General features: G+C 42.2%; 1 protein-coding gene across 1 annotated transcript in view; it reads left to right on the forward strand.

Annotated features, from left to right (window-relative positions):
* Nucleotides 1–18,740, forward strand: part of LOC120026153 (fibrillin-2-like) — a gene marked incomplete at its 5' end in the record, with an annotated part of 236,899 nt that overhangs the window by 166,216 nt on the left and 51,943 nt on the right. Inside the window, 9 exons of the mRNA XM_038970976.1 lie at nt 4,985–5,110; nt 7,869–7,994; nt 8,997–9,149; nt 9,353–9,424; nt 10,067–10,192; nt 17,021–17,146; nt 17,810–17,935; nt 18,188–18,304; nt 18,556–18,684. Of these exons, the coding sequence (XP_038826904.1) occupies nt 4,985–5,110; nt 7,869–7,994; nt 8,997–9,149; nt 9,353–9,424; nt 10,067–10,192; nt 17,021–17,146; nt 17,810–17,935; nt 18,188–18,304; nt 18,556–18,684 (1,101 nt within the window). The remainder of the gene's footprint in view (nt 1–4,984; nt 5,111–7,868; nt 7,995–8,996; nt 9,150–9,352; nt 9,425–10,066; nt 10,193–17,020; nt 17,147–17,809; nt 17,936–18,187; nt 18,305–18,555; nt 18,685–18,740) is intronic.

The raw sequence follows: 18,740 nt of genomic DNA on the forward strand, positions 1-18,740 counted from the left end.
TGTTTTTTGAAACCGAGTTTGCTGTTTATCTGAGCAATATGAGATGGAAGGAAGTTCCATGCAATAAGGGCTCTATATAATACTCTACGTTTTCTTGAATTTGTTCTGGATTTGGGGACTGTGACAAGACCCCTGGTGGCATGTCTGGTGGGATAAGTGTGTGTCTCAGAGCTGTGTGTAAGTTGACTATGTAAACAATTTGGGATTTTCAACACATTAATGTTTCTTATAAAAAGAAGAAGTGATGCAGTCAGTCTCTCCTCAACTCTTAACCAAGAGAGACTGGCATGCATAGTATTTATATCATCCCTCTGATTACAATTAAGAGCAAAACGTGCCACTCTGTTCGGGGCCAGCTGCAGCTTAACTAGGTCTTTCCTTGACGCACTGGACCACACGACTGGACAATAATCAAGATTAGACAAAACTAGACCCTGCAGAACTTGCTTTTTGGAGTGTGGTGTCAAGCATCTCTTTATTACGGCTAGACCTCTCCCAATCTTTGCAACCATTTAACCTATATGTTTTGACCATGACAGTTTACAATCTAAGGTAACACCAAGTAATTTAGTCTCCTCAACTTGTTTTACAGCCACACCATTTATTACCAGAATCAGCTGAGGTCTAGCACTTAAGGTATGATTTGTACCAAATACAATGCTCTTAGTTTTAGAGATGTTCAGGACCAGTTTATTACTGGCCACCCATTCCAAACAGACTGCAACTCTTTGTTAAGGGTTTCAGTGACTTCATTAGCTGTGGTTGCTGATGCGTATATGGTTGAATCATCAGCATACATGGACACACGTGCTTTGTTTAATGCCAGTGGCAGGTCATCGGTAAAAATAGAAAAGAGTAAAGGGCCTAGAGAGCTGCCCTGCGGTACACCACACTTTACATGTTTGATATTAGAGAAGCTTCCATGAAAGAAAACCCTTTGAGTTATATTAGATAGATAGCTCTGAATCCACGATATGGCAGAGGTTGAAAAGCCATAGCACTTAAGTTTTTTCAACAACAGGTTATGGTCAGTAATTTCAAAGGCTGCACTGAAATCTAACAGTACAGCTCACACAATCTTCTTATTATCAATTTCTTTCAAACAATCATCAGTCATTTGTGTCAGTGCAGTACATGTTGAGTACCCTTCTCTATAAGCATGCAGAAAGTCTGTTGTTAATTTGTTTAGAGAGAAATAGCATTGTATTTGGTCAAACACAATTTTTCCCAACAGTTTGCTAGGAGCTGGCAGCAAGCTTATACTGTAGGTCTGCTGTTAGAACCAGTAAAGGCCGCTTTACCACTCTTTGGTAGTGGAATTACTTTGGCTTCCCTCCAGGCCTGAGGACAAAGACTTTCCTCTAGGCTCAGATTAAAAATATGACAGATAGGAGTGGCTATAGAGTCAGCTACCATCCTCAGTAGCTTTCCATCTAAGTTGTCAATGTCAGGAGGTTTGTCATTATTGATCGTTAACAATAATATTTCCACCTCTTGAATTTGTCTTTCTGTCCATAATTTCATTTAAAGTACTCCAAAGTTTTTTCCCATCATTCTTTATATAATTTATTTTGGCTTCATAAAAGTTTCTTCTTCTTTTTGAGTTTAGTCACATCATTTCTCAATCTGCTGTAAGTCAGCCAGTCAGATGTCCTGCCAGACCTATTAGCTACTCATTTTGCACCATCTCTTTCAACCATACTGTTTTTCAGTTCCTCATCAATCCATGGAGCCTTAACACTTCTAACAGTCAGTTTCTTAACAGTTCTAACAGTCAGTTTCTTAACAGTTCTAACAGTCAGTTTCTTAACAGTTCTAACAGTCAGTTTCTTAACAGGTGCATGTTTATCAATAATTGGAAGAAGCAATTTCATAAATTCATCAAGTGCAGCGTCTGGATGCTCCTCATTAATCACATCAGACCAACAAATATTTTTTAACATCATCCACATAAGAGTCACAGCAAAGTATTTTGTATGATCTCTTATACACTATTTTAGGCCCAGCTGTTGGAACTTTGGCTTTCCTGGATATAGCCACTATATTGTGATCACTGCATCCAATGGGTACGGATACAGCTTTAGAACAAAGTTCTGTAGCATTAGTAAAAATGTGATCGATACATGTAGATGATCTTGTTCCTGTAGTGTTTGTAAACACCCTGGTAGGTTGATTAATAACCTGAACCAGATTACAGGCACTGGTTACAGTAAGAAGCTTCCTCTTAAGCAGACAGCTTGATGAAAACCAGTCAATATTCAGGTCCCCAAGAAAGTAGACCTCTCTGTTTACATCACATACACTATCAAGCATTTCACACATATTATTTAGATACTGACTGTTGACACTTGGTGGCCTATAGCAACACCACAAAAGAAAAAACTTTAGATGTGCCAAGTGAACGTGCAACCACAACACTTCAATAACACTTGACATAAGATCTTCTCTAAGCAATATAGGGATTATGGCTCTGAATATATACAGCAACACCTCCCCAATAAGCATTTCTGTCTCTTCTATAAATGTTATATTCTTGTATTGCTACTGATGTATCATCAAATTAATTATCTAAGTGAGTCTCAGAAATGGATCATATATGAATGTTATCTGATGTTAGCAAGTTATTGATTTCATGAACCTTATTTCAAAGGCTACATATATTAATATGGGCTATTTTCAGCCCTTTCCTGGGTAGCTTATCAGAGATAGACATAATACTGAAAAGAGCAAACAAAGCAAGAGAAGAAAAGATACATTCAGCAGTCCATTAATCAATTGGTGTGTGTGTGTGTGTGTGTGCTGCGGGGTTGAGGCTACGAACCCATAGGCTTGGCGCTCTCATCCCTTCCAGGCTTCTAGGAGGGAGGGTGAACAATGAGTCTGTCATAGCGGATGTATGCAATGTCCTCAAGTTCTCTGGCAGCTTTCATGGCTGGGATCAGTTCTTTCCTCTTCTGGCGCACAGCTTCAGGATAGTCCTCGTTGAGGAAGATATACGTTCCTCTCAAGTTCTTGGCTCTTTCCAGAACAGCTACCTTGTCTTTGAATCTCAGGAACTTGACCACTATCGGCCTGGGCCTGTCACCTGGGCCTGTCACCTGGGCCTGTCACCTGGGCCTGTCACCTGGGCCTATCACCTGGGCCTGTCACCTGGGCCGGTGGTGGGTTTTCCAATCCTGTGGGCGCGCTCCACCTCAATCTTACTGTGGTCCATCTTCAATTTCTCAGAGATAATTTCCCTCACTTTGTCCTCAGACTCCATCCAGGTCTCGTGAAGATTCTGCAATTCTTGCCGTTCTCTTGATTCAACTCATCGAGCTGACCCTGGGAGAACTGCAAACTGTTCTTCAGGTCCTGGACCTCTCTGGTCAGGTCGTCCATTCTATTATTAGTAGAATCCACCAGTATTGTTCTTCAGGTCCTGGACCTCTCTGGTCAGGTCGTCCATTCTATTATTAGTAGAATCCACCAGTATTGTTCTTCAGGTCCTGGACCTCTCTGGTCAGGTCGTCCATTCTATTATTAGTAGAATCCACCAGTATTGTTCTTCAGGTCCTGGACCTCTCTGGTCAGGTCGTCCATTCTATTATTAGTAGAATCCACCAGTATTGTTCTTCAGGTCCTGGACCTCTCTGGTCAGGTCGTCCATTCTTTTATTAGTTGAATCCACCAGTATTTGGACAAAACACTTCAAACTATCTTCTTGTTGTAACAACTGCCTGTTTCTTTTTGTTCATTTAAAAGATCCTTCACGTGTGATAGAGAGACACCACTGTCCTCAACGGTACTCCCCCCGGCTTTGGTCTTTGTCATGGTCGCTAGCAACGTATGTTAGGCTGTTACTCCTGGCAGTTCCAGACAGGGCAGGTCACAGGGAAAATTGAAAACAACAAACATCAGGGATCTAGACAACCTTTGATTCTGATGCCATTGATAAGAGTCTGGAACTTAACCTTTGATTCTGATGCCATTGATAAGAGTCTGGAACCTAACCTTTGATTCTGATGCCATTGATATGAGTCTGGAACCTAACCTTTGATTCTGATGCCATTGATAAGAGTCTGGAACCTAACCTTTGATTTTGATGCCATTGATAAGAGTCTGGAACCTAACCTTTGTTGAAACCAAGGCTCAAACCAAACCAAGGCTCAAATCCTATAACTGACATTTTTGCACAGATTTTCCATTGACATCGACACATGATTTGTGCAAATGTCAAACTAGGATTTTTGGGATGTTTCTGGAATCTTGGGATGTTTGGGATTATTGGGATGTTTCTGGAATCTCAGGATGTTTGGGATCATTGGGATCATTGGGATGTTTGGGATCATTGGGATCATTGGGATGTTTAGGATCATTGGGATGTTTGGGATCATTGGGATGTTTAGGATCATTGGGATGTTTGGGATCATTGGGTTCATTGGGATGTTTGGGATGTTTAGGATCATTGGGATGTTTAGGATGTTTGGGATCATTGGGTTCATTGGGATGTTTGGGATGTTTGGGATGTTTAGGATCATTGGGATGTTTAGGATGTTTGGGATCATTGGGATCATTGGGTTCATTGGGATGTTTGGGATGTTTGGGATCATTGGGTTCATTGGGATGTTTGGGATCATTGGGATGTTTGGGATGTTTAGGATCATTGGGATGTTTAGGATCATTGGGATGTTTGGGATCATTGGGATGTTTGGGATGTTTAGGATCATTGGGATGTTTAGGATCATTGGGATGTTTAGGATCATTGGGATGTTTGGGATAATTGGGATGTTTGGGATGTTTAGGATCATTGGGATGTTTGGGATGTTTAGGATCATTGGGATGTTTAGGATCATTGGGATGTTTGGGATCATTGGGATGTTTGGGATGTTTAGGATCATTGGGATGTTTAGGATCATTGGGATGTTTAGGATCATTGGGATGTTTGGGATCATTGGGATGTTTGGGATCATTCTGTAATCTTGTTGTGCATCTTCTCCTCCAGACATAGATGAGTGTCTGGAGCTGCCGGGCCTGTGTCAGGGAGGAAACTGTGTCAACACGTTTGGCAGCTTCTCGTGTGACTGTCCTCCTGGCTACTACCTCAACATAGACAGTCGCATCTGTGAAGGTGAGACACCATGCCATTTAACATCCCATTAAATCATCTGTGAAGTTGAGACACCATGCCATAATAGTGATAATTCATCCTGACTGCTAATTTTCGTATAGCTTATATTATTTTATTTTTAGTGTATATTTTTTACATACTGTAAAGCATTTTTTTTGCTTAAATCACTAAACACAACAGGCACTTATTAGACAGGCTTCTATTTGAGCCATGCTTCTATATCGTTAATGCACACAGCTTTTGCTAATTTGAATAGTTAATTGTTAAATTCCAGCATTCACTTCCTGCATTTTAATCAATTTCTTCATTTCCTGCAATGTGTTATCGTTTACACTCTGGGTCACGTTTCTTTTGTCTTAAAAACTTTTTTCTTGACAGAGTAATTATTCTCCTCTTGGACTGTGGATTTTTCGTCAGTTCTTACTTTCGCCCCAATAGGGTGATCGGATGATTTTTAGGGGTCTGTTGACTGTTTTTGTGCTTGCCAGTTAGCTAGCAGTTCTCAGCTGTTAGCAGCCAATGGTTAGCAGATCTCAGCTGTTAGCAGCCAATGGTTAGCAGTTCTCAGCTGTTAGCAGCCAATGGTTAGCAGTTCTCAGCTGTTAGCAGCCAATAGCGAGCAGTTCTCAGCTGTTAGCAGCCAATGGCTAGCAGTTCTCAGCTGTTAGCTGCCAATGGCGAGCAGTTCTCAGCTGTTAGCAGCCAATGGCTAGGAGTTCTCAGCTGTTAGCAGCCAATGGTTAGCAGTTATCAGCTGTTAGCAGCCAATAACTAGCAGTTCTCAGCTGTTAGCAGCCAATGGCTAGCAGTTCTCAGCTGTTAGCAGCCAATAGCTAGCAGTTCTCAGCTGTTAGCAGGCTAGCAGTTCTCAGCTGTTAGCAGCCAATGGTTAGCAGTTCTCAGCTGTTAGCTTACTGGCGATAAAAACAGATGATTGTTCATTACTGAATTATTTAATGTAACAAATCAAACATTAAACCTTTTAAACAATTCATGGTAATTCATGGTAACCTCATAAACAATTAATTTAGACCCTGTGTTTATTTGAAACAGATGTTAATTTTCTAAAAATGTGTGCTATTAAATGGGTGTTAGTGGAATTAAATAATTCCTCTAATGTACTCATTAATTAAATTCAATCTGTCTATTTATAAGAATTTGTAAGATACTTATTAACATAAAATAGACAGGATACAGTCTTATTAAAATTAGATAATAGTGTTTATTCTCGGAGCACGCTGCCATTTGATCATAAACACAGGTTTATATACAAGATATGATGTCATAGGTTACAGAATAAGTCTCATTGTCCTGACAAATAGAAAACAGGTTCAAAAGTTCCTTCCAACTTCACAGCACACACACATGACACATAATATAATCAATTATCCTGAAGGCTCACTATAATTTATTACCACTTTAGCAGACAACTCAAGATAATGGAAGACCTAAAAAGTTACCCACAGCCTTATCTAAACACCTCAGGGCTAAGTTGGGTCAGTTCAACCATAGTTTAACGACCCTTTCTGCTTATTTTATGACCCACAACACAAATCTCTTTTCACCAGGCATGCAGAGTTCAATTAGTCATAGTTTTATCTAAAGCTAGAATTTGTTTTAACTATTTATTAACAAAATTCCTAACAATCCACCCTAAATAACAAAACAATTCATAGCTACATATCAAATATCATATAGAAACATAAATGTTATACAAGAATAAAACCAATCCAATACATGTATTTACACTCCATCAACATCAATGACTGTTCTAACCTTCATCAGAAACATAACTCTTCTATTTAGGATTTTCGTTACAATCTTCATTAAAGAAACAGTCTATACATTGAAACATGTAACCGTCTAAATTCTCTAAACGTCAAATACAGTCTCATCCAATCTCGGTTCCTCATAATTAAAAGATCCGGAATCGTTCTCCACTAGATCCGGCTCGAAGGACCAATTGTTAGTGGAATTAAATAATTCCTCTAATGTACTCATTAATTAAATTCAATCTGTCTATTTATAAGAATTTGTAAGATACTTATTAACATAAAATAGACAGGATACAGTCTTATTAAAATTAGATAATAGTGTTTATTCTCGGAGCACGCTGCCATTTGATCATAAACACAGGTTTATATACAAGATATGACGTCATAGGTTACAGAATAAGTCTCATTGTCCTGACAAATAGAAAACAGGTTCAAAAGTTCCTTCCAACTTCACAGCACACACACATGACACATAATATAATCAATTATCCTGAAGGCTCACTATAATTTATTACCACTTTAGCAGACAACTCAAGATAATGGAAGACCTAAAAAGTTACCCACAGCCTTATCTAAACACCTCAGGGCTAAGTTGGGTCAGTTCAACCATAGTTTAACGACCCTTTCTGCTTATTTTATGACCCACAACACAAATCTCTTTTCACCAGGCATGCAGAGTTCAATTAGTTATAGTTTTATCTAAAGCTAGAATTTGTTTTAACTATTTATTAACAAAATTCCTAACAATGGGACAGGCGGCAATTTGAGACTCAACGTTTAATTGAAGTTTTACGGTATATTTTTACATTTATTTTATATCATAAACTGTAACGGTGTAACCAGATTTTAAAAAATCCACATACGCTCTAATAGTAGGCTCAAAATATAACGAAAACCAACTATGAGCAACATAACTAAAACACAACATTAGACACCATGTTTTTCATCAATACCGTGAACTGATCACCTCTGTGGCCCTGCAGACATTGACGAGTGTGTGGTGAATCCTGTAATCTGTGGTCCTGGCATCTGCTACAACACACTGGGGAACTATACCTGTGTGTGTCCACAGGATTACATGCAGATCAACGGAGGCAACAACTGCATGGGTGAGTGCTTCATTACACAACATATAAATAAGAATAATATAGTATTTCAATGAGCGGACACGTTTATCCAAAGTGACTCACAGTCATTTGTTCTGTACATACCAGACCTGGGTTTAAATACTATTTGTTGGTCTTCTGTAGGCTCAGTTTGTAGGACATGGGGTTTGCAACACCCGGATAATGGCTTCGATTCCCAGGACCACCCATACGTAAAAAGTATGCAAGTATGACTGTAAGTCGCTTTGGATAAAAGCATCTGCTAAATGGCGTATATTATTATATTATTTGAAATCATTTCAAACACTGTACCTGTGGTTGATTGAGCATTCCTGGAATAGTCCCAAAAGGTCAAACCCTGCCCACCTGGCCCTCCAGGCAGTCTAGAGAAAAGTATTAAAGTATCAAATTATTAAAAATATTTAAAAGAGTAGGATAAAAGGAGGAAGGGAAGCACTGCAGAAGCTGCTAAGGTACACAACAGTAGATGTTGGTAGACAGAAGGTGCTAAGGTACACAACAGTAGATGTTGGTAGACAGAAGGGGCTCTTTGATAAAAGGGGTAAATTGGTCATCAAAAAGATAGGAGAACCAAGGCACTCTTCATATAATTAATTAAAATGCCTTTATTTGTATGGCATGTACAATGGAAACAAAGTTTAAAAACTCGTGACTCGTTTCAGCTGCATGGCCTTCGCCAGGGAGTACTTGAACCCAGGTCTGGAATATACCCCATCAGATTCCTCACGCTGCACTAATATAAACTCATTAATTAATGTGACCAAATTTTTTATTTTTTATTACATGACATTTCAGTCATTTAGCAGACGCTCTTATACAGAGCGACTTACAATCAGTGCATTCATATAAATAGATAGCTAGGTGAGACAACCACATATCACATATGGCACATCGGTACATTATTACCACCGTAATCAAATCTATCTTAACCACGATCTTCTACTACTCAACTGATTGTGCCACCGTGTTCCTTTTTTAACCCAGACATGAGAAAGAGCCTGTGCTACAGGAACTTCAACGGCACAACGTGTGAGAACGAGCTGGCCTTCAACCTCACCCACAAGATCTGCTGCTGTGCCTACAACGTGGGCAAGGCCTGGAACAAGCCCTGCGAAGCCTGCCCAACCCCCGGCACCGGTCAGTAGCACAGGCATGCACGCACACACAGACGCACACACACACACACACAGACACACACACACACACACACACACACACAGACACACTCACACACACACACAGACACACACACACACACACAGACACGCACAGACACACACACACACACACACACAGAATTATTCATGGTAAAAAGTGTTTTGAATGGCTTTGCTTTCCAGGTGACTATAAGACACTTTGTGGAAACATCATCCCTGGCTTCAAACTGGATATTGAAACTGGGAAAGCAGTGGGTGAGACATACTATTCTGCTCCTACTTAGTCAACTTGTATCCTTTTTACATTAACCACATTCACTTCTGGTCCTAAAAAAGTTATGTGGGGTCTCCCGAGTGGTGCAGTGGTCTAAGGCACTGCATCACAGTGCTAGCTGTGCCACTAGAGATTCTGGGGTCGAGTCCAGGCTCTGTCGCAGCTGGCCACGACCGGGAGACCCATGGGGCAGCGCACAATTGGCCCAGCGTCGTCCGGTTTAGGGGAGGGTTTGGCCGACAGGGATGTCCTTGTCCCATCGCGCACCAGCGACTCCTGTGACGGGCCGGGCGCAGTGCACGCTGACACAGTCACCAGGTGTACGGTGTTTCCTCCGATACATTGGTGTGGCTGGCTTACGGGTTAAGTTGGCATTGTGTTAAAGAAGCAGTGCGGTTTGGTTGGGTTGTGTTTCGGAGGACGCACGGCTCTCGACCTTCGTCTCTCCCGAGTCCGTACGGGAGTTGCAGCGATGAGAAAAGACTGTAACTACCATTTGGAAACCACGAAATTGGGGAGAAAAATGGGTAAAAAAACAACAACAAAGAACCATCTACAGTGTGACTAAACTTTAAGTAAAGATATGACAGATTTGTTAAAATTCGGTTTGCTTCCTGTTTCAGATATTAATGAGTGCAGAGAAATTCCAGGTATCTGTGCTAGCGGGGTCTGTATCAACCAGATAGGGAGCTTCCGCTGCGAGTGTCCCACCGGCTTCAGCTACAACGACCTGCTGATCATCTGTGAAGGTAACGTTGAGGAAACATTCAGTCCCTACTTCTCATATTGATTGTAACGTTAAGGACATTTCAGTCCCTAACGTTAGGTACGACTATAGCAACACCTGCTGTAACGTTAGGTACGACTATAGCAACACCTGCTGTAACGTCAGGTATGACTATAGAAACACCTGCTGTAACGTCAGGTACGACTATAGAAACACCTGCTGTAACGTTAGATACGACTATAGAAACACCTGCTGTAACGTCAGGTACGACTATAGAAACACCTGCTGTGACGTTAGATACGACTATAGAAACACCTGCTGTAACGTTAGATACGACTATAGAAACACCTGCTGTGACGTTAGATACGACTATAGAAACACCTGCTGTGACGTGAGATACGACTATAGAAACACCTGCTGTAACGTCAGGTACGACTATAGAAACACCTGCTGTAACGTTAGGTACGACTATAGAAACACCTGCTGTAACGTCAGGTACGACTATAGAAACACCTGCTGTGACGTTAGATACGACTATAGCAACACCTGCTGTAACGTCAGGTACGACTATAGAAACACCTGCTGTAACGTTAGGTACGACTATAGAAACACCTGCTGTAACGTTAGGTACGACTATAGAAACACCTGCTGTAACGTCAGGTACGACTATAGAAACACCTGCTGTAACGTCAGGTACGACTATAGAAACACCTGCTGTAACGTCAGGTACGACTATAGAAACACCTGCTGTAACGTTAGGTACGACTATAGTAACACCTGCTGTAACGTTAGATACGACTATAGAAACACCTGCTGTAACGTCAGGTACGACTATAGAAACACCTGCTGTAACGTTAGATACGACTATAGAAACACCTGCTGTAACGTTAGATACGACTATAGAGACACCTGCTGTAACGTCAGGTACGACTATAGAAACACCTGCTGTAACGTTAGAAACGACTATAGAAACACCTGCTGTAACGTCAGGTACGACTATAGAAACACCTGCTGTAACGTCAGGTACGACTATAGAAACACCTGCTGTAACGTCAGGTACGACTATAGAAACACCTGCTGTAACGTTAGATACGACTATAGAAACACCTGCTGTAACGTCAGGTACGACTATAGAAACACCTGCTGTAACGTTAGATACGACTATAGAAACACCTGCTGTAACGTCAGGTACGACTATAGAAACACCTGCTGTAACGTCAGGTACGACTATAGAAACACCTGCTGTAACGTCAGGTACGACTATAGAAACACCTGCTGTAACGTCAGGTACGACTATAGAAACACCTGCTGTAACGTCAGGTACGACTTTAGAAACACCTGCTGTAACGTCAGGTACGACTATAGTAACACCTGCTGTAACGTTAGATACGACTATAGAAACACCTGCTGTAACGTCAGGTACGACTATAGAAACACCTGCTGTAACGTTAGATACGACTATAGAAACACCTGCTGTAACGTTAGATACGACTATAGAGACACCTGCTGTAACGTCAGGTACGACTATAGAAACACCTGCTGTAACGTTAGAAACGACTATAGAAACACCTGCTGTAACGTCAGGTACGACTATAGAAACACCTGCTGTAACGTTAGATACGACTATAGAAACACCTGCTGTAACGTCAGGTACGACTATAGAAACACCTGCTGTAACGTCAGGTACGACTATAGAAACACCTGCTGTAACGTCAGGTACGACTATAGAAACACCTGCTGTAACGTCAGGTACGACTATAGAAACACCTGCTGTAACGTTAGATACGACTATAGAAACACCTGCTGTAACGTCAGGTACGACTATAGAAACACCTGCTGTAACGTTAGATACGACTATAGAAACACCTGCTGTAACGTCAGGTACGACTATAGAAACACCTGCTGTAACGTCAGGTACGACTATAGAAACACCTGCTGTAACGTCAGGTACGACTATAGAAACACCTGCTGTAACGTCAGGTACGACTATAGAAACACCTGCTGTAACGTCAGGTACGACTTTAGAAACACCTGCTGTAACGTCAGGTACGACTATAGAAACACCTGCTGTAACGTCAGGTACGACTATAGAAACACCTGCTGTAACGTCAGGTACGACTATAGAAACACCTGCTGTAACGTTAGGTACGACTATAGAAACACCTGCTGTAACGTCAGGTACGACTATAGAAACACCTGCTGTAACGTCAGGTACGACTATAGAAACACCTGCTGTAACGTTAGATACGACTATAGAAACACCTGCTGTAACGTTAGATACGACTATAGAAACACCTGCTGTAACGTTAGATACGACTATAGAAACACCTGCTGTAACGTTAGATACGACTATAGAAACACCTGCTGTAACGTTAGATACGACTATAGAAACACCTGCTGTAACGTCAGGTACGACTATAGAAACACCTGCTGTAACGTTAGGTACGACTATAGAAACACCTGCTGTAACGTCAGGTACGACTATAGAAACACCTGCTGTAACGTTAGGTACGACTATAGAAACACCTGCAGTAACGTTAGATACGACTATAGAAACACCTGCTGTAACGTCAGGTACGACTATAGAAACACCTGCTGTAACGTTAGATACGACTATAGAAACACCTGCTGTAACGTCAGGTACGACTATAGAAACACCTGCTGTAACGTCAGGTACGACTATAGAAACACCTGCTGTAACGTCAGGTACGACTATAGAAACACCTGCTGTAACGTCAGGTACGACTATAGAAACACCTGCTGTAACGTCAGGTACGACTATAGAAACACCTGCTGTAACGTCAGGTACGACTATAGAAACACCTGCTGTAACGTCAGGTACGACTATAGAAACACCTGCTGTAACGTCAGGTATGACTATAGAAACACCTGCTGTGACGTTAGATACGACTATAGAAACACCTGCTGTAACGTCAGGTACGACTATAGAAACACCTGCTGTAACGTTAGATACGACTATAGAAACACCTGCTGTAACGTTAGATACGACTATAGAAACACCTGCTGTAACGTTAGATACGACTATAGAAACACCTGCTGTAACGTCAGGTACGACTATAGAAACACCTGCTGTAACGTTAGATACGACTATAGAAACACCTGCTGTAACGTCAGGTACGACTATAGAAACACCTACTGTAACGTTAGATACGACTATAGAAACACCTGCTGTAACGTCAGGTACGACTATAGAAACACCTGCTGTAACGTCAGGTACGACTATAGAAACACCTGCTGTAACGTCAGGTACGACTATAGAAACACCTGCTGTAACGTTAGATACGACTATAGAAACACCTGCTGTAACGTCAGGTACGACTATAGAAACACCTGCTGTAACGTCAGGTACGACTATAGAAACACCTGCTGTAACGTTAGGTACGACTATAGAAACACCTGCTGTAACGTTAGATACGACTATAGAAACACCTGCTGTAACGTTAGATACGACTATAGAAACACCTGCTGTAACGTCAGGTACGACTATAGAAACACCTGCTGTAACGTTAGATACGACTATAGAAACACCTGCTGTAACGTCAGGTACGACTATAGAAACACCTGCTGTAACGTCAGGTACGACTATAGAAACACCTGCTGTAACGTTAGGTACGACTATAGAAACACCTGCTGTAACGTCAGGTACGACTATAGAAACACCTGCTGTAACGTCAGGTACGACTATAGAAACACCTGCTGTAACGTTAGGTACGACTATAGAAACACCTGCTGTAACGTTAGATACGACTATAGAAACACCTGCTGTGACGTTAGATACGACTATAGAAACACCTGCTGTGACGTCAGGTACGACTATAGAAACACCTGCTGTAACGTTAGATACGACTATAGAAACACCTGCTGTAACGTTAGATACGACTATAGAAACACCTGCTGTAACGTTAGATACGACTATAGAAACACCTGCTGTAACGTCAGGTACGACTATAGAAACACCTGCTGTAACGTTAGGTACGACTATAGAAACACCTGCTGTAACGTCAGGTACGACTATAGAAACACCTGCTGTAACGTCAGGTACGACTATAGAAACACCTGCTGTAACGTTAGAAACGACTATAGAAACACCTGCTGTAACGTCAGGTACGACTATAGAAACACCTGCTGTAACGTTAGATACGACTATAGAAACACCTGCTGTAACGTCAGGTACGACTATAGAAACACCTGCTGTAACGTTAGGTACGACTATAGAAACACCTGCTGTAACGTCAGGTACGACTATAGAAACACCTGCTGTAACGTCAGGTACGACTATAGAAACACCTGCTGTAACGTCAGGTACGACTATAGAAACACCTGCTGTAACGTTAGGTACGACTATAGAAACACCTGCTGTAACGTTAGGTACGACTATAGAAACACCTGCTGTAACGTCAGGTACGACTATAGAAACACCTACTGTAACGTTAGATACGACTATAGCTTCTCTTTTCCTCGTGTACTTTGATGTTGTTGTCATTTTTTGGTTCTGCCAGAGTTGAATATGTATTCAGTTTGATAGTGGGGTTACTAGATTTAACAGTAGAATGTCTCTCCAGCAGTGTGTATGATAGTGGGGGTTAATAGAGGTAACATTTCAGACCTGTATCCCATTACAGTTTTTGTGTAGCACCCAATGGTGTCCCCCCTCCTCCTCCTCCTCCTCCTCATCCTCTCTAATTATTTGTCTTCTGTCTTTCTCGTTCTCTCTTTTTTACTCCGAGCCCCCTGGGCCAAATACACTGTCAATCTGCGTTAGGCTCTGTTGGTCGGCCCGGCAACACCCCTCGGAACGGTCCGCGGTCACAATGTGGTCGACCTCCCGACCGTGGAAGTCAGGGGAGCCCGACTGAGCCCTTTTCATGTCTGAGCAGTTTGTGTGTGGTGACCCCAAGAGGGAGAGTTCTTGTGCACTAACTGCATGTGGTTAGACTCTAACCACAGAAAAATACACAGCAAACCAATTATAGGTCTTTATTGGACTAGAAGTTGGCCTTCAAATCCCCAAAGAGAAAAAGATGTGGTTGTGCGGAGACATGGGGAGAGGGTAAAAGGCAAACTAGTCATTCAAAAGGGTTCATTTGAGTCAGTAACTTAAATAAGTTTAAATGTTTAAATGCAAAGGGGCGGCATATGTGTAATGTGTAAAATCAAACCAATCAGACATAAAGGTGTATTTCAGTGAGAACGTGAAGCTTTGACAAATGTAACACGTTCCGAGGAGTGCTCACGTAACAATGGCATGAACGTGGCCTTGTGCACTGGGTCATAATTCGATTTTGCTGCTTCACTGTTTAGCATGGCGTACATCACCGCCTCTCTTTTCCACATCATTTTGAGAAATGTATTTTTGGTGTTTTAGAGACATTTTAAACGCAACCAGATTATTTTTGTGTGGGGGGGGGAAACTGAATTCTTCTCTCGTATGGATTTCTTCAGTTTGGCGTTACAAATCTAGTTGACACCAATCTTTATTTCATTTAGGATAACTGCGGTTAGGCTGGAAAGCCTTAATAATGCCCCTCGAAAGTAACTGTAGTCATATAAGACGTTTCTATTTTAATCCAACCCTTTCTGTTTTGATTTTAAATCTATATTTGTCCTCTTCAATCATTTGTAAGGTATTAAGGTGAAAGTACTATAATTCAGTCCTAGAGTTCCAATCATTTTATTCCGACTTGAAACACACTTTGTCTGTCTCTGTCTGTCTGTCTGTCTGTCTGTCTGTCTGTCTGTCTGTCTGTCTGTCTGTCTGTCTGTCTGTCTGTCTGTCAGTCAGTTTCTCTATATCTCTCTCTGTCTGTCTGTGATCTGTCTCTATATCTGTATGTCTGTGATCTGTCTGTCTGTCAGTTTCTCTCTCTCTCTGTCTGTCAGTCTGTTTCTCTGTCTGACTGTCTTTCATCTGTCTGGCTGTTTGTCTGTCTGATCTATTTGTCAGTCTGTGATCTGGCTGTTCGTCTGTGATCTGACTGTTCGTCTGTTTTCTGTCTGTCTTTGATCTGTCTGTCTGTGATGTTTGTCTGTCTGATCTATCTGTCAGTCTGTGATCTGTCTGTCTGTCTGTGATCTGTCTGTCTGTCTGCGGCAGTGTAGCCTAGTGGTTAGAGTGTTGGACTAGTAACCGAAAGGTTGCAAGTTCGAATCCCCAAGCTGACAAGGTACAAATCTGTCGTTATGCCCCTGAACAAGGCAGTTAATCCACTGTTCGTAGGCCGTCATTGAAAATAAGAATTTGTTCTTAACTGACTTGCCTAGTTAAATAAAGGTAAAATATGTCTGTGATTTTTGTCTGTCTGATCTATCTGTCAGTCTGTGATCTGTCTGTTAGTCTGTGATCTGTCTATCTGTCTATCAGTATGTGATCTGTCTGTATGTCAGTCTGTGATCTGTCTGTCAGTCTGTGATATATCTGTCTGTGATCTGTCTGTCAGTCTGTGATATGTCTGTCTGTCTGTCTGTCTGTGATCTGTCTGTCTGTCAGTCTGTGATCTGTCTGTCTGTCAGTCTGTGATCTGTCTGTCAGTCTGTGATCTGTCTGTCAGTCTGTGATCTATCTGTCTGTCTGTGATCTGTCTGTGATCTGTCTGGCAGTCTGTGATCTATCTGTCTGTCTGTGATCTGTGTTTGTGTCTCTCTCTCTCTGTTCATCTAACTGCCTCTGATCATTCCTGCTGCTCTGGCTACTTGTATAATTGCTATCTTAATCTGGTTTTGTGTTGTGTGTTTGGGTGTGTGTGCTTGCGTACTTGCGTCTGTCTGTGTGTGTGTGTGTGCTTGCGTACTTGCGTGTGTTTGTGTGTGTGTGTGTGTGTGTGTGTTCCAGACATCGATGAATGTAGCAGTGGGGAGAACCTGTGCCAGAGGAACGCTGACTGTATCAACAGCCCTGGGAGCTACCGCTGTGAATGCTCCGAGGGCTTCAATCTCTCCCCCATAGGAGCCTGCATCGGTGAGACAACAGACACATACACTCCTCACAAATCCCACACATGCTACATACCTCATGTACCCTATACCCTACATATGTGCACTGACCTGGGCTCATGGGTCTCTGGTCAAAAGTAGTGCACTATATAGGGAATAGGGTCACATTTGGGATGTAAATGAAAGTGATTCTCACCAGTGTGTCTTTGTCCTGGTGTGGCCTATTAGACCAGCTGTAGCTTTTTACTGTAAAAGTCCAGATGCACTGTGGACAGGCAGCGACCGCCAACACCATATTTACCCAATGTCTCGCCCCAGTGTGATCCTTGGCAGGCCCGGGGCTCTGCCTTGTAAAAGAGCACTAAGCTACATGTCTGGAGGATTACCTAATGCACCCTGTGGTCTTGACCTGGTCTTATCTGGAGGATTACCTAATGTACCCTGTGGTCTTGACCTGGTCTTATCTGGAGGATTACCTAATGTACCCTGTGGTCTTGACCTGGTCTTATCTGGAGGATTACCTAATGCACCCTGTGGTCTTGACCTGGTCTTATCTGGAGGATTACCTAATGCACCCTGTGGTCTTGACCTGGTCTTATCTGGAGGATTACCTAATGCACCCTGTGGTCTTGACCTGGTCTTATTCTCCTCTCTCTCTTCTTCTTCTTCTCCTCCTGCCGTTGGGAAGACCGCAACGAGTGTCTGGAGATTACCAACGTGTGTAGCCATGGCGAGTGTGTGGACATCCAGGGTGGCTACGAGTGCAGGTGCCACCACGGCTTCAAGGCTACGCCCAACCGCAAGATGTGCATGGGTGAGAACTTTCTAGAAAACACTTCAGGCTCTCGCTTTCAACGGAGGCCAATGTAATCAATCCCAAATGGAGACCATTCCAAAGACCGTTTTCACCTTCTGTTTTTGGAATATTGTGGTTGTCCCTGAAATGTTTCTGCCCTTTAGATATTTTTGGTTACTTAAGATCATGTCTTTCCACACTCCATTTGAGATAATTGACTGAAATATTTTGTAGTGTTACAACATTCAAATTCTTTCTGTCTGTCTCCAGATGTTGATGAGTGCGAGCGGTTGCCTTGTCGCAACGGAACCTGCAAGAACACAGTGGGCTCCTTCAACTGTCTGTGTCATACCGGGTTTGAGTTCTCACACCACAACGACTGCGTGGGTGAGCACCACTGTCCCCTGGTTCATCTAAAGGTTTTTCCTGCCCCCCCCCCCCCCCCCCCCCCCCACCCCCTGTTCTAGGCATGTCCTTTGAGGTTTTACACCCTAAAATAAATACTTTATGACAAATACATTTAAAAAAATGTCTTTAGAAGTAGAACTGCTACTTAAAGGGCATCAACTTCTCTTTTTTTGGAATATAACTTGTTTTCGCTCTTGTATTGATGTGCTGTTTTGTGTTGTTGTTGGCAGATATTGACGAGTGTCAGACATCCTTTGGCGCGCTGTGCAGGAAAGGCCAGTGTATCAACAGTGTGGGTTCCTTCCAATGTCTGTGTGAGGAGGGCTACAAGCTAACCCCTGATGCCAAGAATTGTATGGGTAAGAACTGTCCTACTCTACTGTATGGATAAGAACAGTCCTACTCTACTGTATGG

Source organism: Salvelinus namaycush, chromosome 31 (genome assembly GCF_016432855.1).
Source record: "Salvelinus namaycush isolate Seneca chromosome 31, SaNama_1.0, whole genome shotgun sequence".
Taxonomy (NCBI): Eukaryota; Metazoa; Chordata; class Actinopteri; order Salmoniformes; family Salmonidae; genus Salvelinus; species Salvelinus namaycush.